We start from the raw sequence: 27,994 nt of genomic DNA, 5'->3' as shown, positions 1-27,994 counted from the left end.
TGACCAAGAGAAAGATAAATACCATATGATATCACTTATATGTGCAATCCAAAATATGACACAGGGACTTCCCTGGTGGTCCAGGGGTAAGACTCCACACTCCCAATGCAGGGGGCTGGGGTTCGATCCCTGATCGGGGAAGTAGATCCCACATGCATACCGCAACTAATAAGTCCACATGCCACAACTAAAGACCTGCATGCTGCAACGAAGATCCCGCGTGCCTCAATGAAGACCTGGAGCAGATAAGATAAATATTAAATAAATAAATAAATATGACACAAATGAACCTATCTATGAAACAGAAACAGAATCACAGACATAGAGAACAGACCTGTGGTTGCCAAGGGGGATGGGGGCTGGGGGAGGGATGGAATGGGAGTTTGGGATTAGCAGATGTAAGCTGTTATATATAGAATGGATAAACAACAAGGTCCTGCTGTATGGCACGGGGAACTATATTCTATATCCTGTAATAAACCATAATGGAAAAGAATACGAAAAAGAATGTATATATGTAAAACTGAATCACTTTGCTGTACAGCAGAAATCAAAACTGTAAATCAACTATACTTCAATAAAATTTTAAAAATGAAGATTTTCAGAAACTAACAGCATCTTATCATGGTAATTTTCAACTCAGATACCATAGATGTGCTTCTACAAAATAAAAGCATTTGCCGTACCAAAAAAAAAAGAAAAGAAAAGAAAAGAAAGAAAGAAAGAAAGAAGGGACACTGACCATCTCATAGGACGGATGGGTTAGAGAAGCTGGGGTATAAGGGCATATTCTGAAACATATCGAGCTGGTATCAGCCCCAGCAGCATCTATCTCTCAGTACCCCCACTGAAAAAGAGAATTCTAGGATGGAGCAATTTATAGCACAAGTCTTATAGTTTGTCTTACCAGGTCACTAAGAAATGGGCAAATCAAAAGGCAGGTAGCACTCATGGGGACAGAGAATTACTGCAGACAAGGGAGAATCCTGAAACTCAGGGAAGATTCTGAGAAGCTAGAGGAAGATTATGGACACAGGGCCAAGGAAGTCCCCTCATTTGCTTCCTGTCAACCCCACATCTCTTAACATACACAAAGACAAATCACATGACTGTAAGGTGAATCATTTATTGACCAGGTAGAGGAAGGTCTTATTCATGGTACTGTTGTGCTGAATATGGCAAAGAGAGTTAGAAATTTGCAGGAAACTTTGCTTTGTGGTGAGCTAATGAGTCTTCCTAGATAATTAGGGGAGATCCTGAAGATGAGGAGTTGATGCCTTCACGTGCGATAGTGATGGAAATCAGGTCACAGAACTTGTCGCAAGATGATGTGGGGACCACGGAAGAGAAGATCCTGGAGCCCAAGTGAGGTGGCACTCACCCAGTGCTAAATAAGCCGACGAGAACAAGAACAACGAGACTCATTAGGTGCTTCTCGGATTGAACTGAGGACAAAGAGAATTTCTATTACAAAAAAAATGTTGAAGAAATAGTTATCAACCTGCATTCTAACCCATGCTATTTGCCAGAATAGGAGTAGGGAGGGTGTTAAGTAAATGACTTTTTTTTTTTCTATTGCTGATCCCATCTTAAACTTCCCCCAGTTGAGTCTATGAAAAGAAGAAAAGAAGCAATGAAGGATCTTAGCAATGCCATCCTCAGCATTGGAAGTTTTAAAGAATTTTTGACAAATTGAGGAATCATGGCGAAAGCCATAGCAATCTTTCACTAAGTGCTTCCTTCATGGAAGCCATCGTTGCTAATGAAGCCCCACAATAAATCTGAGGCAGGAGACAGATGAGGAAACTCAAGAGTCCATTTTCCAGGTTGGAAGACAACTGGAAGGTCAGACAACTCTATTCCCAGATTAGAAGTTAAGGATGTGCAGGAAGAAAGGAAGAGATTGAAGGAAGAAAATTTTTCTATAAATTGGAGGGTGAGATGGTCCTCTGGGCTTGGAAGATGGACCACAAACACAGAGATGTATTTGAGTTTCACACTCACACCCTTTTCCCATTTAAAACTTTAAGTCATGATTTTTAGCACATTATCAATTACTGAGCCCTTTTCTCCAGCATTATATCCACACAGTAACTCTATAAGGTAGACATCATTGTTTCCCTTTTAACTGCTACATCATTTGCTCAAAAAGCTCATAGCAGGAGTGGATCCTGAATGCAGGTCCTCCAACTCCAAATTTCAAGCTCTCCCAAAAAGCTTCCTTACCAAATTATTTTTATTGTAATCTTTGGACATAAAACCCTAATGCTTTTGGGAGGCACTGATCCCTGAGCCAGCCCCTCTCCAGCAGAGCTCACCAACCTGGAGGCCTGGGCCACTCCACTCCCTCGGGCCTGGAGACAGTGATCTACAGAGGCAGAGAAGAGCACATTCAAATACCAACCCTGGTTTATTTCCCAGAATGAAACCAGATGATTCTCCAGGTTAGGGCAAAGGGGACTGACTGGGGTATTAACTTCTCTTGGATTTTTCCCTTCAGGAACATTCCCATTCAGTAAAATGGGAATTTAGGCAGAGAAAGCCAGAGAGATCTCAACTTAACGACTTTGGTAATATGGAAACATGTGGAAATATGTTTTCCTTAACAATCCCATATTTTTGGTAAATTTTCACAAACTTTTTCATGATTTTGGGCTCCCGTCTGGTTCTTGGGCGTGGAAAGAGTGACAGTAACTGCTTTGTCTTGTTTATTGGTCACTGAGTCTCATCAGAGGGGCGGGGCTCCAGCCAGACGGGAAAATGAATGGTACTGACTGGGTGCTTAGGCAGAAGTCTTGGGGATGAAAAAATAACCTATCTTGAATTTTTTTTTAAATGTAATCTCTCTTTATTTTTTACGTCTTCATTGGAGTATAATTGCTTTACAATGGTGTGTTAGTTTCTGCTTTATAACAAACTGAATCAGTTATACATATGTTCCCATAACCTGTCTTGAATTTGACATCTTTAGGATATCTTTCTGGCATGATGAGAGATTCATCATGTTCCCAACACTGAGCCTGAGAAATTTTACCAAAGGTGAGCATCTATCTTCAGAGGAGGAGAGATGTCATCCCAGGATAAGATTGGGAAGACCACTCTGTCTCCAGGCTTCCTTCCTTCCCCAGTCTCCCCACCCCACGATGAGTGTCAGCATGAAAATACTGTACCGTAGAGCTCCAGCAGTTGGAATGGTTCATTGTTGTTGACATTCATGAGATAAAAAATAATATATTCAGTATAGTTTGTTTGAAGTATGCGAAATTTATTGTCTTCATCATCTGTGGAGGAAACAGAACACAGCTCAGAACTCCTCTGGTCCATGGGAAGGAAGTGAAACCCTTTCACTTCCTATTCTCTCCCACAAAACAAATTCAAGTGCATATCCTGGAAGAAATAGAGAGTGATATCTACTGCCTTCCATTTGCATCTCTCTGGGATTCATGAGGCAACTTCTAAGGAACGCGGGTAGACTGACCACTAAGGGTAGAAAAATTCAGCCACAGCAGCAGCTTTCCCTCTATCATGCTCCCTGAAACTCACCTACCCTCCCTCAGCCGTCTCTGCCAACTGTGTGTCTCTGTCTTCTCTATAAGCCCCATTGCATTATATACCCAGGGCTGTGTCCCGAATAATGTGCTGTGGCAATGGCCCTCAGACATCATCAGAAAGCGGGCAAGGAATGAGAAGCTGTCCTGCCAAGTTACTTTTTTTTTTTTTTCTGCCAATTTTCTTTTGTGGCAAGAGGTACATGTGACCAAACTGCCTTCTATACCTGATGGTACTGTGTGCCAGGCACTGGCTTTTACACACACATTTCTCCCAAATTCAGGATATCGGCTATTAGATGGCCCCATTGTATTACCTAAACAAGCCTATCAGGAACTGACCAAGGTCCTGAAGATACTGGGGTTTAGCAAATTCCTTGCAGTTGGAAGTAGAATTTAGACAGACCTTTCTTTTTTGCATACTTACAGGTAACACTATGTACACCATCCTCTCCTGCTTTGTCAGAAAGCAAAGACATTTCAGTACATGCTCCACTTACCCTGTAAAACAGAATGAGCTGATGCCCAAGAGATACTGATGGCGCTGGCTCCTTCACACTCTACCTGTAACTTGAGTTTACGATTCCACTGATTAACTGTTGAACATTTTTGGGTATAATTTCCAAAGAACTTTTATTTACATTATTCACTTTATTTGCTGCTTTGAGAATGAGTCAACTACTTCTATCACTATTACTCTACCACTACTTCCCACTATTACTATTACGATAGCTACTCGTCTAGAGAATTAGCTGGGTTCTTACCATGTGCCAGCCTCTTAGATATGTGCCTTACGAACATAACCGCACTTGGTCCTCACAAAAAACCATGAGAGACAATTATTATCATCTTCTTTTACTCTAGGGAAAATTGGGGAAGAAACAGATGAATTTTCTTGGTCACATATATAGATTCAAGAACGAGATAGGCTGTTGATTCTGAATCCTGTGCTCTTAACCTATGCTGTCTTGCAACACTACTTATGATTCTGATACCCCTCTACCCCTTACCTCCTCTACTCCCGTTTAAATTCATGCCTGTCACCAATTCTTATCTCTGAATCTAGAAAAGCCACAGGTTCACCAAACCCGAAATCAGTTAGGTACAGGCCCAGAATGTATGTATACGTGTGTGTGTGTGTATGTGTGTGTTTGTGTGTGTTTAGAGGTCCAAGACCATATTCAGGCTTCTGGTTTTTCTTTCCCAAGCAAAAAACCCACTTACTTTGTATGAAATTTAAAGAACAAAGAAAAATTTTCCAAGGCATGGATGTGCTCCACAAAAACTCTCATGCTACCATTTTCTTCTATTTTTCTTCTATCTTTTCTTTGGCGTCTGAGGCCAAGAGAATGGAATCTCACTCCCCTGAAATCTGCAATAAATCAATAAAATGATTGGGTGAGAAAAGAGGAAAGAGATACAACATGAACACTTGTCTCCTTGAACTCTGGCCTGTGGGCCAGGACTCATCACGGTGACGTGAAGATGAAATTAGAGCTCAGGTCAATTGGCACCACACACCTAGGACTCTTTCAACTGTCCCTCCAGTGAGAATGGAGGTCCCCAAGTGCTGTCGTCTTTTAACATGGCACAACTGCCCTTCGTCTAAGGTCTGAAATCACCCCTTTTGCCTAATATGTCAAGGAACTGCTGCCCTCCAGGAGGGTCACCTTGCCTCAGAACCCTCCAAACCACCCCCCAAAATCCAAAGTCACTATTCTCCACTGTCCCTACCTTTGAAATACTGAAGTTGCTTCTCACAACACCAGGGTTTCCTTCCTTGTGGGCACAGACTAGAGTCAGCCCCAGACACAGCAACAGCAGCTTCATCTCGGCAGGGGACAGCGCTGTCTTCTCTGCAGTCACTGGGAGTGAGTTTTTCCCTGACGGCGGCTCCTCTCCCCAGGGCCTCTGTTTTTATATCTGTTCTGGGTCCAGTTTTTTGCCCACAAGGCACCACCTTTCCTCCAGGAAGTGGGAGAACCCATATCTGAACCCAAGACTATCTGATCCCAGAGCCCCTATAATTATTGACTCCATGACACAGGTTGAGGCTTGATGTCTTTGGCATGAAGGACAGATGGAAGAGGAGTAAGTACTGCTTTAGACCCTCAGGTGTGTCTGGCTGGTAGTTATTACTGAAGAAGCTGCATGTAGATTTCCCTAAAATGTGACGCTAGGGATGTAGCTGTGAGCCTGATCAAGGGAAGGGCAAGTAGCAACTCTCTCTTGGTCCAAAAATATTTGATGAATGAATGGATAATTTGAGGAGTATTGCTCTTCTAATAAGGAATTAGGAGATGCTTCCGTACCAAAAAAGCAAAAACTATGCCCTCCCATTTGTGGCCGCAAGTTAAGTAGCTGGTCACCAACCACATTAAGACTTCCTTGCCCCAAACCAAAATACTGCACAGAGCATTTTATAAGTGACCCACGGGAAGGGTGACAGTCTGCCAGGAGGCTGAGAAACAACTATCCTAAGTCATGACTCAGCATGGGTCAAGGGCTTATGGAGTCCATATATGACCAGATAACAATCCATTATAACAGGTAACTTGATTGAAACTAACAGCTGACTGGAAACGGACTTAGTGACCTTGTCTTTAGTCCCACTCTTAATTAATTGAACAAATCACTCATTGAGAAAGCCAGTAGGAACATTCAAGCCATCTTATATAATAGCAAGACATAGTCAGTGCCGAGAAGAATACCAAGAAATAGAGCTTATTTGATTCATGCGCCACATGAAGTACTCCTTGGTCCCTGGCACCCGGGGTGATTATATTCTGCTGGTATTGGCTCAAATCCAGTTCTAAAATATCCATTCTCTTCACTGATGAAAGGTTGCTTGGAGCTAACAGCATCCCATCTGTGTCATCTGGGTCCTTCGGAAAACAGATCCTGAGACAGATTTAGGAGTATAAAAGGCTTACTGGGAGTAACACTTGTGAAAGGAAAAAGGAGGAAATGGGATTAGGGAAGGGGAGTTGCCAGACCATGACATAGATCTGACAGTCTCTGTCAGCCCAGCAGGGATCTCTGAGCGTGTGAGAAGAGTCCTGTGTTAGGCAGAAATGGATGGGACCTTGTACCACAGTCTTGCACAGTCATTGGATGGGGCCACCCCAAGAAGACCACTACCTCAGCTCAGGAGTTGAGGCCGATCTGAACCAGTTAACAGTGGTGGCTGTGAGCCAACCACACTCCTCAAGGCTGCACAATGAGCCCTTTCGTGAAGAGGGAATCTGAGCAATACATGCCTATGTCTGGCACACCATCCTAATATCCAGAAAGAGGCAGTCCTGTCAAAAGGGATCCAGAGTTCTCTTCCCACATGGGTTAGGGGTGGAAGCAGAAACCCTTTCCTTCTTTTCTAGTTTGAAATTTCTACCACAACATGAGGGTTCCCTGTAGGTAAGAAACAAGGATAACAGTGATTGTCACCTCCAGACTCACTCATCAAAATTGAGCAAGTACTTACATACACATGGGCCCAGGTTACCCAGAGGTCCATCTGGGACTCTCCTGGTAGCACATCAGTTGCTGGTCAGTAGTAGGACCAGTTTATTCCAATGGTACTGACACCACCGGGCTTGGGGAGGTTGGAAGAGAGTTTGGGCAGTGGGAAGAATAATCATAAGTCTTGGATTCTGTGCCCTTTGGGAAAGGGTTAAGGAGCCCCAAAGATAAAAATCATTCATGTAACCATTTTGCCATAGGCTGGACCTAATTTGAAAAATAAGAAAATCTGCTTCATATCATCAATGTAAGTGTCTCATGGAATTATTTATGTAAAGAGCTTGGCATATGGACAGCTACATGTAAAAGAATGAAATTAGAACATTCTCTAACACCATACACAAAACTAAACTCAAAATGGATTAAAGACCTAAATGTAAGACCAGACACTGTAAAACTCTTAGAGGAAGACATGGGCAAAATACTCTCTGACATAAACCGCAGCAGTATCTTTTTGGATCCACCTCCTAGAGTAATGAAAATAAAAACAAAAATAAACAAATGGGACCAAATTAAACTTAAAAGCTTTTGCACAGCAAAGGAAACCATAACCAAAATGAAAAGACAACTTACAGAATGGGAGAAAATATTTGCAAACTATGCGACCAACAAGGGATTAATCTCCAAAATATACAAACAGCTCATGCAGCTCAATATCAAAAAAAACAAACAACCCAATCAAAAAATGGGCAGAAGATCTAAGTAGACATTTCTCCAAAGAAGACATACAGATGGCCCAAAAGCACATGAAAAGATGTTCAACATCACTAATTATTAGAGAAATGCAAAGCAAAACAGCAATAAGGTATCACCTCACACCGGTCAGAATGGTCATCATCAAAACGTCTACAAATAAATGGTGGAGGAAATGGAACCCTCCTGCACTGTTGGTGGGAATGTAAATTGGTACAATCACTATGGAGAACAGTGTGAAGGTTCCTTAAAAAACTACATATAGAACTACCATATGACCCAGCAATCCCACTCCTGGGCATATATCTGAAGAAAACCATAATTCAAAAAGATACACGCACCCCAATGTTCACTGCAGCACTATTTACAATAGCCAGGACATGGAAGCAACCTAAATGTCCATCGACAGATAAATGGATAAAGAAGATGTGGTATATTTATACAATGGAATATTACTCAGCCATAAAAGAGAATGAAATAATGCCATTTGCAGCATCATGGATGGACCTAGAGATTATCATACTGTGAAGTAGGTCAGACGGGGAAAGACAAATACCATATGATATCACTTATGTATGGAATCTAAAAAAATGATACAAATGAACTTATTTACAAAACAGAAGCAGACTCACAGACATTGAAAGCAAACTTATGGTTACCAGAGGGGAAAGGTGGGGCAAGGGAGGGATAAATTAGGAGGTTGGGATTAACATAGACACACTACTATATATAAAATAGATAATCAACAAGGACCTACTCTATAGCACAGGGAACTCTACTTAATATTCTGTAATAACCTATATGGGAAAAGAATCTGAAAAAGAATAGATACATGTGTATGTATAACTGAATCACTTTGCTGTACACCTGAAACTAACACAAAATTGTAAATCGACTCTACTCCAATAGAAAATAAAAATTTTTTCAAAAGAGCTTAGCACAGTGTCTGGCACATAGTAAGTGGTCAGTTAAGGGAAGCTAATCATATTCTTTACTTTTGATCCCATTAGTTATTCAACAAGCAGTCATCGTTGGCTTACTATGTCCAAGCTCTGAGAGTACACTGTTGACAAAAATAGCTCAAATTCCTGCCCTTACTGAGCTTCTACAGTGGTCCATTTTCTTTTTAATCTTCACATTCTGGATCCTATAAGGTCAGGAGCATGACCTGAGGAAAAAGACCAAACTAGGTGCCTCTCCTTTAATTGTAGCGTCTACAAAAACCCCTGACTTCTTTCTTCTTTTCCTCATGCTGCAACCCCTTCTGGAAAGCCCTCCCTTCTCTGCCTGTTCAAATTTTACCCTTCCTCCAAGGCCCCGCTCAAGAATTCCTTTGACTCCCCAGGGCTCACTCTTCTCATCCTTTGTATGTCCCCACAGCACCTAGAGTTTCACGCTTACTTTATAGCGGTCCGTCACTTATTGGATTGTGCTACTGTCAAAACATAATTCTCAAAGAGTTAAAGAACATAACTCTCATACAACTATATAGCGAGCCTGTGTCAAAGATTTAATGTTAAATCTTTTTTTTTTTTTTTTTGGCGGTACACGGGCCTCTCAGTGCCGCGGCCTCTCCCGTTGCGGAGCACAGGCTCCAGACGCGCAGGCCCAGCGGCCATGGCTCACGGGCCCAGCCGCTCTGTGGCATGTGGGATCCTCCCGGACCGGGGCACAAACCCATGTCCCCTGCATCGGCAGGCGGACTCTCAACCACTGCGCCACCAGAGAAGCCCTAAATTTCATTTTTAAATCCCACTGAGTGACAAGGATGCCAGGACAATTAAATGCCAAGACAATTAAAAGAACAGTCTTTTCAACAAAGGTGCTGAGAATACTGAATATTCACATACAAAAGAATGATGTTGGACCCATACTTCACACCATATATTAAAAAGTTACCTCAAAATGGATGGATCATAGACCTAAAAGAGCTAAAACTGTAAAAGTCTTAGGAGAAAATATGTAAATCTTCACAACCTTGGGTATAACAAGAGGAAACACAATAAAAGAAAAATAGGTAAACTGGACTACATCAAAATTGAAACTTTTTGTGCTTCAAAGAACATCATCAAGAAGTGAAAAGACAATCAACAGAATGGGAGAAAATATTTGCAAATTAGATATATAAGGGTCCAGTATCCAGAATATATAAAGAACTCTTAAAATTCAACAATAAAAAGATAAATAACCTAATTTAAAATGCCTGAAGAATCCAAATAGACATTTCCTCAAAGAAAATATACATATATATTTATGTATATGTATATAAATATATATATATTGTTATGTATATGTATATATATCTATCTCACAGAAAAAAACAAGTATTGACAATGACAGGGGAAAATAAGAACCCTCATATGTTGCTGATGGGACTGAAAACTGGTACAGCTGCTTTAGAAAATAGTCTGGCATTTCCTCAAAAGTTTAAACACAGAGTTAACATAAGACTCAACAATTTCACTTCCTGGTATATATGTGCAAGAGAACTGAAAACATGACATTACAAAAATTTATATGTGGAAGTTCGTAGCAGCATTATTCACAATAACAAAACAGTGGAAACAACCCAAATGTCCATCAATTGATGAACAGATAACAAAATGTGGTATACCCATACAATGAAATGTTATTTAGCCATAAAGAGAAATGAAGTAGTGATGTGTGCCACAACATGGACAAACCTTGAAAACATAATGCTAAGTGAAAGCCAGCCACAAAAGACCACATATTCTGTGATTTTATTGAAATAAAAAAGCCAGAAGAGACAAATACTCAGAAAAAGAAAGTAGATGAGTAGTTCCAGGAGCTGGAGGGAGAAGAGCAATGGAGAGTCACTGTTAATAGGTATGGGTTTCTTTTTGGGGTAATGAAAATATTCTGAAATTAGATAGTGGTGGCAGTCACACAACTCTGTGAATATGTTAATATCTGAATTGTACTTTGAAAAATTGGATTATGTGGTATGAGAACTATATCTCAATAAAGCTGTAATTTTTAAAAACTCTACTGAGATTTTGATTTAAGCTTGCAAATCAAAGATAAATTTAAAACAAACTGACATTTTTATACAATTTTTCTAATCGTGCCTCTTCATTTATTATAATATTCTATGTCCTTTAGAAACAAATTTATCCTATAATCATCTCTTGGAATTTTTTTTTATTCCTGGCATTTTTAGATTTTTTTTTGGTCAATACTGTGACTGTCACTTTTTTCCATTACATTTTTAATTTCTTTTATTTAAGAAAGCTTTTTATTTGGGCATTGTTGATAATATATATGTGCCCTACTAGCTGGATTTTCTAGCTACCAAATATATCATCTCATGATGTCAGGATTTTTTCTCTTCCTTTTAAATATTACTGGCTCAGAATTTTGTCTCTTATTGAATTACCTGAGACCTGTAGAACATTGCTAAGAGTGCTGACATTAAGCATCACTTGTCTTGTTCCTGCTTCTGATAAGAACATTCTAGTTATATGCAGTGTTTGGTAGGTTTCTGGTAAATATCTCTTATCAATTTAAGGAAGTTTCCTTCTATTCCTAACTTTAAAACAATGCCAATGACTGTAGAATATTGCCAAATCCTTTTACTGCATATAGTGTAATACAGTCTTTCTTTATTAACGTACGTTTCTCCTTTTGAACTAGTCTGGAAGTGCTATGACAAATATCAGTATTAATTTTACTAAACTGCTAGATTTGACTTGTTAATGATTGAATTAGAAAATTAAACTTCCCTTTTATCTGTATTTATATTCCTTTCCTTACTCCTAGATATTGTGTTTTCTCCTTTCTTTCCCATTATCCTACTTGCTAGTATATATTGACTTATCAAATGTACTTTTTGTACTTAGTTTATTAATGTATTCTTTTATCTTTATTAATGAATTCCTTTTTTATTCTTTGGGATTATATTATTATTTGGTTGCCTATCTTTTCAAATTGAAAATTTATGTTCCAGTTTTATTATTTTCTAATAATTGCATTTTTTCTGTTTGGATTTATTCTTTAACACAAAACTTACTTAGAAAACTATTTTTAATTTCTAAATAATTTGTGGTGCTATTTTCAGTTGTTGTTCTTTTCTTTTATCTCACTGTGCTAAAAATATATAAATAAACAGGGAAGGTTTGAATACTTCCCTCAGGGAGAAATTGTTGAAATTTTCTTTGTAGCCATATATATAGTCCATTAAAAAAATATATTCCAGGACTTTCCTGGTGGTGCAGTGGTTAAGAGTCTGCCTGCCAATGCAGGGGACACGGGTTCGAGCCCTGGTCCGGGAAGATACCACATACTGCGGAACAACTAAGCCCGCAAGCCACAATTACTGAGCTGGCATTCCACAACTACTGAAGCCCATGCACTTACAGCCAGTGCTCTGCAACAAGAGAAGCCACCACAATGAGAAGCCCACACACCACAACGAAGAGTAGCCCCCGCTTGCTGCAGCTAGAGAAAGCCTGCGAGTAGCAACAAAGACCCAACGCAGCCAAAAATATAAATTAAAAAAAAATTTTTTTTAATTCCATGAATACTGGAAAATAATGCATATTATCTCTGTGGAGGAAAGCATTCTTATCTATGGCTTAATTAAACTTGTCAAAATTTAAAATTCAAACCCTCTATAAAGGTGTTACTTTAATATTTAAAAATAAGATAAGAACTACTAAAAATATTATATATAAACAATTTTTATCATCTACCTAAAACTTCTGTGTATCTGAAAAGGCTTTAATTATAAACAAATATATACATTGGTAATAAATTATCTCTAAAACTAATTTCCTAAATGTCTTTAAAAGACAAATTTCAGTTTTAGAGATGACTGTTTCCATTATAAATTTTTATATCAATGATAACACATTTTTCAGATGAATTACAAGAACAGTGTTTCTTCTCAGTACAAACACTATAATATTGAGTAAATGAGTATTTTACCTCAAGTTTTTCTTGCATAACAATCTTAAGAGTTTTTTACTACTGTGAGTGCTCAGGGTTAAGGGATGACCTATGGCTGCAGGCTTTCCCACATTCATTACTCTGATAAGGTTTCTCCACTGTATGTGTTCGCTTATGTTTAGTAAGGGCTGAGCTTAAGCTGAAGGTTTTCCCACATTCATTACACTGGTAGGGTTTCTCTTCTGTATGAGTTCTCTGATGTCGAATTAGTGATGTTCTATAGTAAAATAGTTTTTGACATTCATTGCATCGATAGGGTTTCACACCAGAATGTATTTTTAGATGTTCAGTAAGGTGTGCACTTCGGCTGAAAGTTCTTCCACATTCCTTACAAACATAAGGTTTCTCTCCAGTGTGAGTTCTCTGGTGTTCAGTAAGATGTGCACTCCGATTAAAGGCCTTTCCACATTCATTACACTCATAGGGTTTCTCTCCAGTATGAATTCTCTGATGTTGAATGAAGGCTGGGGTATGGCTGAAGGCTTTTCCACATTCATTACATTTGTAGGGTTTTTCTCCTGTGTGAGTTCTCTGATGTCGGATTAGTGATGAGCTGTGGCAAAAAACTTTCCTACATTCCTTACACTGGTAGGATTTCTCCCCAGAATGAATGCCTTGATGTTCTATAAGATGTGTGCTCCGGCTGAAGGTTTTCCCACATTCAACACATGCATATGGTTTCTTTCCAGTGTGAATTCTGTGATGCTGAGTAAGGGCTGAAATATGGCTGAAAGCCTTCCCACATTCATTACAAGGATAGGGTTTTTCTCCAGTATGTATTCTCTCATGATTTCTAAGGGATGACCTATGACTAAAGGCTTTTTCACATTCATTACACTCATAAGGTTTCTCCCCAGTATGGACTCTTTGATGTTGAATAAGGTTAATGCTCTGACTAAAAGCTTTTCCACATTCATTACATTCATAAGGTTTCTCTCCAGTATGTATTCTTTGATGTTGAATAAGACTAGTGTCTTATTCACTAGTGAAGGATTTATCACATAGTTTACATTTACGTTTCTTTCTCATACAAATTTTCTCAGATTCCATTAGTACTGAATTATGGGTTTACATTTAAATTGTTTCCAGAATAAGGTTTGAGGTACAAATGCATCCTTTCTTATATTTAAAATTATTTTTCATTTACAAGTTGCCTTTAAAAAAAATCTATTGAAGCAGAATTATGTTTTAAGCTCCACTTGTGTCATAATTATGAGGTCTTTATCTTCTAGAAACTCTCAGTTGTTTAAAAGATTTGAGCTGAGATTTAATATTTCCCTCAAACTGTTATATTCATGATTTTCCTCTTGAATTATTTTTCCCTTATAATTTAATTTTATTTGTGTTTCTCAAATTGGTTATTGAATTCCAATTCTTCTAATGTGTAGAACCATCATTTGAAAAATGTTCTAACATCATGCCATGACACTATTTGTTTTTCAGAAGCTTTCTGCTTTGGAATTAATGCTCTGACTTTGGATATAATATTCAGGATTAAGCAGAAGACAACATTTCTTCCCTCTGGAATATAAAGGGGAAAACAAAGCTCACTCATCAGTTACAGAAAAATATATAATAAAAATAAACCACTGCTGATAAAACAAAAGATTATACAGTATCGGTTCTGATTAATATGGAAGTTTAAAGAAGGAAAGGATTAATATAGATAAGTGTGGTAAAAGAAATGATAGCACTGAGACAAAATTCATAGTATAATTAAAAATAAAGATATAAAAAGTACATGACATGACAAAGAGTCAATGATACTAGTTCAAATATATGTCTTTGGAAAGCAGAGGAAAAAATAAGAGAGGAAAAATGAAATGGAATCATATAATAACAAATTCTGACCAACAGAGAAATGTCATGTAGTAGGAGAGAGAAAAATTGAAGTTTTCTGTCATAGTAGCAACACGATAAATGTGTGATGTTTTAGATGAAGTGCTTGTTAATTTCATATAAAGTGGATAATAGGGGACTTCCCTGGTGGCGCAGTGGTTAAGAATCCATCTGCTAATGCAGGGGACACGGGTTCAATCTCTGGTCCGGGAAGATCCCATGTGCCGCAGACCAACTAAGCCCATGTGTCACAACTTCTGAGCCTGTGTGCCACAACTACTGAAGCCCATGCGCCTAAAGCCCATGCTCCACAACAAGAGAAGCCACTGCAGTGAGAAGCCCATGCACCACAACAAAGAGTAGCCCCTGCTCACCGCAACTAGAGAAAGACCACACACAACAACGAAGACCCAACGTGGCCAAAAATAAATTAAAACAAAAATAAATAAATAAAATGGATAATAGAATAAGGCTATCAAATTCAGCAAGAAAGTATAATATAAATGACATGGGCCTGGATTAGGATAATAGAAAAGAATTTAGTATAGGAGTAAATCTAAAACATAAAAAGGAAGAAAGAAACAAAAATATACTAACATTGATCATGAGGAATTTTTACAAAATGAGATTCATAAAGATACTTGGTTTCTAGCCAAAAAAGCTGGAAGTAATAGTGGTACTTCCCCTAAGTGGTACTTAGAGGAACTAATAGTACCAATAAATACTGGTACAAATTATAGAAATACTGAAGAAGGAAAAAGAGGCTACTTAGAGAAATTTGGTGATTTCACTTTTTACCATATTGAGTTTAAAGTGATTTAAAGTGAAGTGGGACATTCAAGTAGCAATATACTCTAAGCATGGAAACTATGGGGAATTCAAATGAGATACGTGAGCTGAAAAAATAGATCAGGGAATTAATGACATGGAAGGACTATTTTTGAGGATATCAGAATGCATGGTTCTTTGGGATAAAAAATAAACAAGTAAAATATAAACCTTAAAGACATGCATTTGTGTTAGGGAGGAAGTGAAACTAATGAAAAAGCACTTGGAAAGAGATTAAAACAGAAAATAATCTAGCGATGTCACACAAGCAAAGACAAAATATCAAATGCAGCTGAAAGTTTGAATATGGAAAGGACTAAGAACAGATCTCTATCAAGAAAGAATTCAGGATTCAGGGGTCTCTTCCAAATAATTTTAGTAGAAAAATAGATGATAAGAGTCTAACTTCAAAGATTAAAGTTGAATAGAATTGAGGCTGTTAGGTATGAGTAGAAAAGTTTGATAATGAAAGCAGAGAATAAAATTAAAAGGTAAATAAAAGAGCATCATTACAGAAGATGTTCTTTCAAAAGTAAGGAAAACTTTTTTTAAAATAAATTTATTTATTTTATTTATTTATTTTTGGCTGTGTTGGGTCTTTGTTGCTGCATGCAGGCTTTCTCTAGTTGTGGTGAGTGGGGGCTACTCTTCTTTCTGGTGCGCAGGCTTCTCATTGCGGTGGCTTCTCTTGTTGTGAAGTACGGGCTCTAGGCGCGGGCTTCAGTAGTTGTGTCATGCAGGATCAGAAGTTGTGGTTCACGGGCTCTAGAGCACAGGCTCAGTAGTTGCGGTGCATGGGCCTAGTTGCTCCATGGCATGTGGGATCTTCCTGGACCAGGGATCGAACCAGAATCCCCTGCATTGGCAGGCGGATTCTCAACCACTGCACCACCAGGGAAACCCAGAAAAACTTTTGATATCTAAAATTCGAAGAGGGAGACACTAAATTATGAAATAATCATTAAATCAAGGTCCTAAAACAAGTAGAAAATAATGGAGTCTGGGGTACAAATAGAGAGATTCATTAATAAATGAAAGAGGGGGGCTTCCCTGGTGGCACAGTGGTTGAGAGTCCACCTGCCGATGCAGGGGAAACGGGTTTGTGCCCTGGTCCAGGAAGATCCCACATGCCGCGGAGCGGCTGGGCCCGTGAGCCATGGCCACTGAGCCTGTGCGTCCGGAGCCTGTGCTCCGCGACGGGAGAGGCCACAACAGTGAGAGGCCCGCGTACCACAATAAATAAATAAATAAATAAATAAATAAATAAATAAATAAATAAATGAAAGAGGGTTATCCCTCCCTCTGAGATCACAAAGATATGTGAGAAGATGAATAAAGATATGTAGAAATTAAGTTGAATGTTGCTCCCACTGGGTGAACTCTGTTTTATACACAGATAAGAGGGGGCTCTGCACAGTGGACACTAGCCAGCATTTCCAAATCTACCACCTAGTACCAGTATCATTGGTACCACCACCACAATGAACAGATGAACTATTATTTACAAGGATTTCTTGCGACTTGCTTGTTAGTTATCTGATTCTTTCTTGGCTAAGTATCTTGTGACATTTCTCCATTTTTTCCTCTGTTATCTATTAATATGGTTCTTCCTACTTAGAAGATAATATCTGATTTGAAAAGCTGATGCTCAGAATCTTGGTGAAGGATATGGGCTTGGGTGTTTATGATGGCTCTCAAAATTGTATCCTAAATTATCTTCAGGAACTATGAAATGTAGGAATGTTGATGCTGCTAAGGCAACATAATAAAGTTATCTATGTACAATATTTTGAAGAAAAGAGCAATCATCTGTTTAATAATAAAAGAAATATCTTGTCTCCATGCACAAATAAAATTTTAAGATCTCTGGTCCCTAAACTCAAAGCCCAGCTCAGATAAACACTTGTAAATCCCATAATCCCACACATTTTGACGTTTGAAGAAAAAGTCATGGCAGTCCCTAGTAATTACAAAGCTATACTTAACCCATGAGACAAGGCTCCTGCAGTTGTTATCACTTATAGTATCTGACAGTGGTTTGATTCTTTTCATTACCACAAGGTAAAGTCCACTGGCACACCCTTCAATGCCACTGGTTCCCAGAACAGCAAACAAATACCTTCTAAGGGATCATTCATGCAACTACTTATGAAAGAAAGAGTAAAGCTAATAACTCAAAATGACAAAGTAGAGGGCTAGGAAGTTGTTCAAAGAGAGTTCAGGGTTCTAAAGTTCTAGATTCAAGAATGGCCAAAAGTACTTATTTGGTGCCTACTATATATCTGTTGAGAGTATACAGAAGCAATTCTGAAGTTTCCCTACAAAAACACTGAAAATAAGAAATTATCTATCTATCTATCAACTATAAAAGATCAATCAAAAGTAAAGTGATGGGGCTTCCCTGGTGGCACAGTGGTTGAGAGTCCACCTGCCAATGCAGGGGACATGGGTTCGTGCCCCGGTCCGGGAAGATCCCACATGCCTTGGAGCGGCTGGGTCCGTGAGCCATGGCTGCTGAGCCTGTGCGTCCGGAGCCTGTGCTCCACAACACGAGAGGCCACAGCAGTGAGAGGCCGTGTACCGCAAAAACAAACAAAAACAAACAAACAACAAAAAAAGTAAAGTGATGGTAACAGAACATAGAAAAAAGAGGTGTTAGAGATACAAAAAATGGTAGGCTCCTCCTAGTCACACAAAACCTGGAAGAAAAGAGACTAGCACCAAATACTAGCTAGATCTGTTTATCTCAGTAAGCAGGTAGAGTTTATTGTGGGGCTAGAACTAATATGATACCTTTATCTAAGAGCTTTACATATTTGCATCACACCATTAACTCCCTTTGGTATAACTGCACATTTGCCAAGCAAAATTAGGATTAGAATTTTGTTTCCTTTTTTTTTCTTTCTTGCCAGACAACATAAAAATATGAATTCCTTGGTAGTTCTGGATCTTAATGTAATATAAATCCACTTTCCGTTTAACTCATCGGTCACTTGTAAACTTACATGGTTAAATCTATCTCTACACTAACTTCAAGTTTCTGAAACTGCAAATATGAGGATCAGACCATAGGTGATAAGTAATTCACCAAGATAAGTGCCACAGTGAGATACCTCAGATGTCAAACAGCTAATCAACTTACCCAGAAAACGCTGATATCACTGTCTGTCATATTTCACACTGCAATATAACTTCCCTTGTGCTACCCTCTTTAGGTAATAGGACAGATAAAACAGATACAAGATTTGATATTAAAAGATATGTCCTCTACTTGGAAAGAAAAGTTTAATGGAGACTTGGGAGGAGCTTGAAAACAAAACAAGCAAAAGAAAGCTCTAGAGGAGTAATAAACTGACGCTGAGGATACACAGCCACTTTTCACCTAGAGGACCTAAATTCTTACCAATTCTGGCTGAGAATCCAAGACTGAAGCCGCACAGAAGGCCACTCAAGAAGGGCAAAGGAACCAGTATAGATTTTGGCATTTACAACTGGCTAAAGTAACGTTCAGGATGGAAGGGACCTCAAACACATGACCAAATTCTTCTTCTTCTTCTTTTTTGCCACGGCATGTGGCATGCGAGATCTTAATTCCCCGACCAGGGATCAAACCCACGACCCCTTCAGTGGAAGCACAGAGTCTTAACTACTGGACAGCCAGGGAAGCCCCGACATGACCAGATTCTTCCCAAAGAATCTGAATTTTTAAGCTGTATGGAGTGGGGCTCTGGAGAGCTAGGCTGAAAACCTCTGAATGTCAGAAGTAAATCTCCCACAATTTTTCAGGACTGAGGAGACAAAGAGCTGCCACATTTTCAGTTGAGTGCCCAGGAGGGCCACATCCTAGGAAAGGAAGCAACCAAGAGGTAAAATAAATCGTATCAAAACTGCAACCCAGCACTAACTCAGCTTGGCTGAGATGATCCTATCTACTTTAAAGAGAAAAAAAGAGAACTCTTCCTGGTGAAAGATGACATCAGCTTGAACCTCTATGGTGCTTTTATCATGACAACAAGCACATAATCAAAATTTAGTAAACAGGGCTTCCATTGTGGTGCAGTGGTTAAGAATCTGCCTGCCAATGCAAGGGACACGGGTTCAAGCTCTGGCCCAGGAAGATCCCACATGTTGCGGAGCAACTAAGCCTGCGAGCCACAACTACTGAGCTGGCACTCCACAACTATTGAAGCCCGCATGTCTAGAGCCCACGCTCCGCAACAAGAGAAGCCACCGCAGTGAGAAGCCCGCACACCACAACGAAGAGTAGCCCCCACTCACCGCAACTAGAAAAAGCCCGTGTGCAGCAATGAAGACCCAACACAGCCAAAAATTAATTAATTAATTAATTTTTTAAAAAAGAAAAGGAAACAAAGGTGGATCTATTAAAAAAAACAACAACACTTAGTAAACATACAAAGTGTTAGTACCACTGACCAATATCAAGAGAAAACAAAATAGAAGGATAGACAAAGTAGAAAAAAGAATGAAAAAGTTTAACAGCAATTTGGAATCAACCAAAAGGAATCAAATAAGCATTTAGAACAGAATACCTGAAATTAAAAACTCAATTGGATGGATAAAACAACAGATTGGGCTAAGGGAAAGATCAATAAAAATAAGCAAATTGAAGAACAGAGGTTTAAAAAAAAAGACTAAGGATAATTTTAAAAAGGATTAGAAAATATCATAGCCAAGAGGAGTCTAAAAAGAAATGATGACTAAATATAACATGGTATCTTGGACAGGATCTTAGAAATAAAAAAAGACATTAGGTTAAAAACTGAGTTAATGTGAATAAAGTGCAGACTTTAGTTAATAATAATGTATCAACCTTCATTCATTAATTGTGACAATGTACCAAACTAATGTAAGATGTTAATTGGGAAAACTGGCTGTGAAATATAGGGAACACTCTGTACCCTCTTTGCAACTTTTTTGCAAATCTAAAACTATTATAAAATAAAAAGTTTATCAAAGAAAACAAAAAGTTATCCCATTGTATTTCAGTTAATCTCCTGTTTCACCACAATTTTCCTATAACTTATGTTTTTCTTTTGACCATTATTTAGTCTTATTTTATGTTTTATTTCCTGATGATGCAGTTTACATAGTTCTTTTCATATATCTTTTCATATAAGCTTATCTCTTTTAAAAAAAGGATTAGAGAGAATTCCCTAGCAGTCTAGTGATTAGGACTCCAACTTTCACTCATGGGGCCCAGGTTTGATCCCTGGTAGGGGAACTAAGATCTCACAGGCACCAGTAAAAAAAAAAAGGATTGGAGCATAAGGGACCTATGAGATTTACTCAAGAGGTTTAACATGCGTATAACAGGAGTCTCAAAACAAGAGGAGAGAATAGAAATAACACAATAATTGAAGCAATAGGATGGAAGATATTCCCAACTGATGAGTTATAGATTCAAGAAGTCCCAAACCATAAGGAAGCTAAATCTAAAGAAAAGCACACCCAAGGATATCATAGCCAAATTCTAAAATCAGAGGCAGAGAACAATCTTAAAAGCAGTTTAAGAAACAGGCACAGGGCTTCCCTGGTGGCGCAGTGGTTGGGAGTTCGCCTGCCGATGTAGGGGACGAGGGTTCGTGCCCCGGTCCGGGAAGATCCCACATGCCGCGGAGCGGCTGGGCGCGTGAGCCATGGCCGCTGAGCCTGCGCGTCCGGAGCCTGTGCTCCGCAACGGGAGAGGCTGCAGCGGTGAGAGGCCCGCGTACCAACAAAAAAAAAAAAAAAAAAAAAAGAAACAGGCACAGTAACTTCAAAGCAGCAACACTGCTGACTCTCAACAGTTGAAGAGAATCAATTGAAAAATCCATGTTTTGGGGTGAAAAGCACTCAATAATTTAAAGATGCCAGTTCTCTCTTGTTATGAGTTAAATGTGTCCCCCACTCCAAAAAATTATATATATATATATATATATATATATATACACACACACACACACACACACACACATATATACACACATGTACATATATATGTACACACATGTACATATATATATATATATACACACACATACATATATATATCTCCTTACCCCTAGTACCTCAGAATGTGACCTTATTTAGAAAGGGGGTCACTGCAGATACAAGTTAAGATGAAGTCACACTGTAGTAGGGTAGGCCCCAATCTAATATGACTGGTGTCCTTATAAGAAGATGATTATGCAAAAACACAGAGACACACAGGGAGAGTACCATGTGATGATAAAATTACGTTGCTGTAAGCCAAGTAATGCCAAAGACTGCCTGCAAACCGCCAGAAGCTAGGAAGGATTCCCCTACAGGTTATAGAGGCAGCATGGCCTTGCCAACACCTTGATTTCAGACTTCTAGTCCCCAGAACTGTGAGACAACACATTTCCATTGTTTTAAGCCACCCAGTTTGTGGTACTTTGTTAACAGCAGCCCTATGAAACTAATATGCCCCCAACTTAATATATATAACACATATTTTTGAAAAAGGAAAAACATGCGTATGAGGGGAGATTTGTCCATACTAGGTAACAAAACATACAGCTACGTTAATTAAAACATTGTATTACTGAAACAAGGATAGACTGAAGGAATAATAAAACAGAACAGACTCTAGAAATAGGCCCATTATTTATAGGGACTTAATATATGCTAAACAGGGCATTTTGAATATTTGGGGAAAGAAGGAAATTCAAATGATTTGGGACAACTGGCTTACCAATCTAGGGAAAAAAATAAACGTACCACTGCTACCTTATAAAAATAAATTATAATTGCAATAGACATTAGGAATAAATCTATAAAACAACCAGAAAAATATCAGAATATTTTTATAATCTTGCATGAGAAAGTCCTTAAAAATATATAAAACCTGGAGATTATATAGGAAAAAGCTCTCAGATTTGACTACACAAACATACAAGGCAATCAACAAAATTAAAAGTGAAAAGTCATACTGGGCGTAAATATTTGCAACTAATAAAACAGAAGAGATCATTAGTTATATAGAGTTCCTACAAGTCAGTTAGGAAAACATAATGCAATACAAATATGGGCAAACGATATGAACAGGAAATTTACAAAAGAAACACCAATGACCAACATATAACAAAATTTTCAACCTCACTTTTAATCATGGAAATGCAAAGTAAATTATGTTTCAAACATCAAATTGGCAAAAATGTTAAAAGCATATAATATCCAGGCTGTTTAATCATGTGGGGAAATAGATGCTAAGCCAAAATAGCCTTTGTAAGGGGAGGAGATCTTTCCCAGGAAGGACACTTATTTATATGTATTAAAGTCACATTACAATCATACCAGGTTCATGATAATAATTTATTCTTATTTAAATTATATATTAATAATAATTATGTTACCTGCAAAAATTAACTCACAGCCCCTTATATTTCCCCAATTACTACAGTCATTATACTTCAATGTTCTACTTCCAATGTCTTGTCTTCCTTCCTTAGACTTTTAAGTTTCTTGAGGACAGTTATATAGGACTAACTTATATACTCTTTTGTCCTCAGGGCCACACACAGAACCTGGCATATATTACATAACTAATAAGTATTTCTTGAACTAGTGAATGTATAAAATTTTCTCTTGATTCCTAATCAAGTGGTCTTTGTACTACAGCGTGCTGATAGTTACCTGCTATCTTAAAGAAGTGGGATTCAAGACTATTTTTTTCTGTGTCTCAACATTGTATAAAAGTATCCAGACTGCCTCAAGATATTGCTATAAAGTTCAGAACCGGGTAGGCTTTAGGATCCTGAAATATCATTTAATCGGTCCCCCTTCCTCTATGTAGACCTATCTCCAGCTAAACCATTATTAGTTACATTTTTCGATTCAAGATTTTTGAATGTCTTCTAACTGCAAAGCAAAGTTCGAGTTAATGTTTCCTGTGGTCAGCTCTTACAGTTCTGTGCAAGGACTATGACCAGTTCTTTGCGTTTTTTTTTAATCCCCATGTACTTAGTAGAGTGCCCCTCACACAGTAGCTGTTTTAATGCGTACTCGCTGATGAATAGTCTATAAACTGATATTTACTCCTTTATCAGTTTAGGCTCTGGAAGCCTGCCTATCAGAATTCTAAACTGTATTTCTGCTGTTGTTGCTGAATCTGCGGCTTCTGGATCTGAGTTGCCAGGCAGAACCCATGAATACCCACCAAAATGTGATTCTAGACCCTGTCTTTCTTACTTTCTGATATACTGGCGACCTGGCATCTGTTATTAAAAACGCCCTGTGGTTACTATGCTCTCAACTCATAACCACCCCAGCAATCAGTCAGGCAAAGATGGGTGACTGTGCTAATCCTTGCCAATCCTTCAGACCATCCAACTGTGAATTCTTTGCTTTTTCAAGGCTGACTCTGATGCTGTTAGAGCAGTAAAGACAAGAAGATGAACACAAGGACCAGATGCTAGGGGCTCCTGCTTTCCAAACCTCACAACTGATGTCATAATGTCAGAGTATTTGAGCTAGAAAGAGGCTCAGGAAATATTAAGGTTAATTTCCTTAGTTTCTCCAAGATGTGCAATTCAAGGCAACAGTCACAAGAGACTTGCTTAGGTCACACAGTTAGCCACTGGCGGGCTAGGACTACAGCCTCTACCCTATTCTTGAGTTCAATATTATTTCTCTCCACTTAAAAATAATCCAAACACTATTTCTGAAAAGAAAATGAAAAGAATGGCTCAAAGAATAATTTTGAATTATTAACCAAATTCATAGAGGGAAACAAATGATTTTTAAGTTATTGGTTCAGAATTCTGTAGAGAGATTTTATTAAAAGAACACTGAGCCATTCAAATCACTGAGTCTTTAGAAAGACATGAATACATTATAAAGTAAATGTTTAGGGACTTCCCTTTATTTACTTTAAATAAATTAAAATTTATTTAATAAATAAATTTATTTATTTATTAAAATAATAAATAAATAAATGTTTAGCTAATGATTATCATGATAATATATTAGCTTTTAATCAAATAGGTAGATAACTATAAACATTTAAAATGGAAAGCCTCGTGGTTGACAGATGCAATTTATTGTCTGTAAAGCAAATTCACATTCACTAATGACACTGGACTATGTTTGCAATTGAAGTGAGATCAAGATAGATTTAAATGATCTAAACCCAGGTTGAACATATACATATCAGAGCTTTGAGAATTGGCTAAGATGTCTTTTCTTAACATTCTAAGCTTGAAGTACACTAAACTGAAAATGAGACAGGATCTTGGAAAGCGGTGAGGAACAGAACAATAGGAAGAGATATTTATGAAAAGGAAGGAAATCCTGTGTGTTTAATTCTCTTCCAATGAGGTTATAGTTAAACGTTTAATAGAAGCTCCCTTGTAACAGAAGAATGATAAAGGCATAATATATGTGTAAAGATTTCTTCCAGAGCAAATTAGTGTTGATGGATATTAGGTCATTTATAATTTTTAAAAATCAGCGCTTCATATTTGAATTTTTCTATTTTTCTGGAAAAATTAATGCTGTCCATATACCCAAATAAACAAAAAATATATATAAATGACAGACCAGGAATTTTGCCCAGTGATTACCCTAGGCACTGTCCTGGGTAGGTGAGAGGAAGTGGAATCTAATGCACAAGTAACATTTAATTGGAAATAAATTAGAGCACAGACCTTTTCTCTATAGTAACAGAAGGGAGGACAGACTCTACGGAAATGTTTCCAGGAAGGCTGGTGGATGTGGTGGTAACGTTGGAAGTTTTTTTCTGCTTGTTCTCTTCTCTCAGTGAAATAGAAATCAGCATCATCACTGAGAGTGAAGGTGGGGGAGGGGTTGAAGGTCTGATGTGAGTGAAGTGTCAGATGGTTCCCTTAAAGAGCAGGAGAATGAAGGGAATGAGGAAATCATCTTTCACCTGGATTACTGCCTTAGCTTCCTAACCAGTGTCCCTAGTCTCCTCTTGATCCCCTACAGTCTGTTTTCAACAGAGCATCCAAAATGATTTCTTTAAAATATAAGTCAAATGATGTCACTTCTCTCCTCAAAATCCTCCTGTGAAAATTAGTAAATTGTATGTAAATTACACCTCAGTAGAGCTGACTAAACAATAACAACTACAACCACCTCCCTATGGCTTCCCTTCTCACTCAGAGTAAAAGCCAATCTCCTCCAAGTTGCCTGCACAGCCCTGTGTGATCTGGACCCCTCTTACCTCTGTCATCTCAACCTCTACTATGCTATGTCTTCACTCCTCTGTCCACAATGGCCTCTTTGATGCTCTCCACACAGGCTAAGGACATTTGCACCTCAGAGCCTTTGCATTTGCTGTTTCCTCTCTCTGGGAACTTTTCCCCTCCCAGATATCTGCAAGGCTCACATCCTCATTTTCTTCAAGTCTTTATTCAATGTCACACTATTAGAGAAGCCTTCCCTGACCCCATACATGAAAAAGCAGCTGTCCCAGGCCCTCCCTAACATCACTACTATAGTGCAGTTGCCTCCAACAGCCACCATCTGACACACTGTATATTGTGTATGGTCTGTGTGCTTATCCTAGACTGTCAGTTCCATGTAGGTGGGGACTTTGCTTTACTCACTGGAGGTATCACCAGTGCCTCAAAACTTACCTGGCTTTTGCCTTTAACTAATATTTATTCAATGAATGAAAAAAAACCCTTTCCTCCCTCTGGGCACAGAGATATTTCAGGAGAGAAAAAATAAAGCCAAGTTGATTCACTTGTATGTTTTATGTGTACAAATTTGCCAAATAGGCTCAAGAAAATATGCTATCTGGAGTTAAGTGTGAGATGGGAGATTCTGCTGTTTCCTCAGTCTCAATTCTCACAATGCTCTCATAAATGAGCATTTTGCCAGGGTAAGAGTTATCTTAATGTTTAAAGGATATATTTGGGTACATTTATACATACATTACTGCATGGTTATATACACACAACATGTACATATAAATTATAAGCAATATAAGAGAATTTCAAGGGCTATTTAACTACATGTGATTTTTCAAACTGCAGATGTTAACTTTAGAAATTAAACCCAACAAGGTAAATACAAAAGGCTTGAAAAGTTTTGCTCACCAAAGACATGTAATCAGGGGCCAATGGTCAGGTCCTCCTTCTTAATTCCATCTTATCCAGTCAAGTAGAGACTTAAGAAAACAGAGCTGCAAAAGAAAAGGGGCCCTCAGAAATCAGGATTGCTTTATGGAACCCCTATCTAACCACCTGGATGTAACCCAAACCCCCCCTAAAACTAAGGTCAGAATGAGTCTAGGAACAAACTTCTTCCCTGCAGAGTACAAAGGGAAAGGCCACTGACATTGCTGTCTGGGGCTCTGACACCGTCACTATATTCTCAGCAGTGTCTAGGGGCATGGCTCCAATCTTGCGATCCAGACACAGGGTTAACTCCAAAGCTCTGGCCCTCTCAAGATGGGTGATACCTACTACATCAGTCCTCTCCCGTTTATTAATAAAAATAGTAACATTTGCAAAGCATTTTAAGTTGTTGAAAGCTCATTCACACACAAATGCCATCTCAATGAACAACAATCAACAGCTCTTCATTGCGCACAGAAAGTAGGGAATCATTCCCACAGCTCTTTACAGAAGAGGCTTCAGGAATTCACCGAAACAAAACAAACAAAAAACTACCTCTGGGCGAGGTGCATTTCATTTAACAGAGCAAAGAATTGGATGTCCGGAGCCCTAAATTCTAGGGCCACTTAGTTCCTAGATCAGCTTTCCTGCGATTTCCTGCCAAAGTCCAGGATGCCCGCCCCTCCCGTCCGGGTATTTATCTGCCCGATCGATTCCATTACTGCCAAAGCCCCCAAAGCCCCCAGCTCTGTCCTCGAGATTTCCCACCCCCCAGTCCCCCACCCAGAAGTGAGAGCCCAAATTCTTGGCCCTTAAGGCGGGGAGGCACAGCTAGGGCTCTGCCTCCCTCTAACCCAGAGACAGCCCTAGACCCGCATAACACCGATTCGGAGTACAGGTCACTACTCCGCACTCGACTCCAACGAGAACCAAACACCAACCCCGACGCCCTAATCTCCGCCTTTCACCCCCACCCCACCCCGCCCCAAACCAAGCCCGACCAAAGCATTCTCTCAGGCCCCTCCAGCCCCACCTCATCCCTAGGGTGGGGACGTTATTCCGAAGCTGAGTCCTCCCTAACTCCCACCCGCGTGCACAAGTCGGGTTAAAAACGAGCTCACCAGCTCCACCGAAAAACAAAGGACTCAGTCGGAACCTGCAAACCAACAAATGCGCATGCGCCCTCAGCCGCCTAGAACTACATTTTCCAGCACCCTCCGCAAAGGCAGGGCGTCTGCGCGCAGTGTCGCTTATTGGGCTCTGGAGTTGCCTTTCCATATCCTTGCAAGTTGTGAATGTGCGTTGCTCCTGCGTTATTTAAATGGAAAAAAGGGGAAAAAAGCTTTTCTTTTCGCTAAAGAGAAAAGGAGTCTAAAAGGATGCAAGTTTTTCGTTAACAAACTTTTTCCCTCTTAAAGTAACGCCTATTCATTATATCAATCGATTATTTATAAATAACCGTTTATTCAACAGGTAGGCAAAAAAGGACAG

The 27,994-nt window shown here is 38.9% G+C and overlaps 2 protein-coding genes across 7 annotated transcripts; both read right to left on the bottom strand.

Moving 5' to 3' along the window:
* Positions 1-35: 35 nt before the first annotated feature.
* Positions 36-27,655, bottom strand: LOC132427148 (allergen Fel d 4-like). 6 transcript variants are annotated; one of them, XM_069540758.1, is made up of 8 exons: positions 27,537-27,633; positions 26,483-26,568; positions 4,773-4,920; positions 4,313-4,408; positions 3,976-4,049; positions 3,171-3,281; positions 2,323-2,368; positions 1,118-1,445 (listed from the first exon to the last, which is right to left on the bottom strand). In XM_069540758.1, exons 5-8 carry the CDS (start codon positions 4,025-4,027, stop codon positions 1,388-1,390), a joined length of 267 nt encoding a protein of 88 aa, XP_069396859.1. In that variant the 5' UTR covers positions 4,028-4,049; positions 4,313-4,408; positions 4,773-4,920; positions 26,483-26,568; positions 27,537-27,633; the 3' UTR covers positions 1,118-1,387. The 6 variants fall into 6 exon arrangements, with proteins under 6 accessions (XP_059870293.1, XP_069396859.1, XP_059870292.1 ...); XM_060014310.1 differs by lacking the exons at positions 1,118-1,445; positions 4,313-4,408 and adding an exon at positions 36-236; XM_060014309.1 differs by lacking the exon at positions 4,313-4,408 and having other exon boundaries at positions 27,625-27,655.
* On the bottom strand, positions 12,747-13,778 carry ZNF883 (zinc finger protein 883). Its single transcript, XM_069540757.1, is given in 1 exon segment — positions 12,747-13,778. A coding segment is annotated over 1 exon segment (1,032 nt).
* Positions 27,656-27,994: the final 339 nt, after the last annotated feature.

This window comes from Delphinus delphis, chromosome 6 (genome assembly GCF_949987515.2).
Source record: "Delphinus delphis chromosome 6, mDelDel1.2, whole genome shotgun sequence".
Lineage (NCBI taxonomy): Eukaryota > Metazoa > Chordata > Mammalia > Artiodactyla > Delphinidae > Delphinus > Delphinus delphis.
The sequence above is the reverse complement of the archived record's forward strand: the minus strand, read 5'-3'. Positions and strand labels throughout refer to the sequence as shown.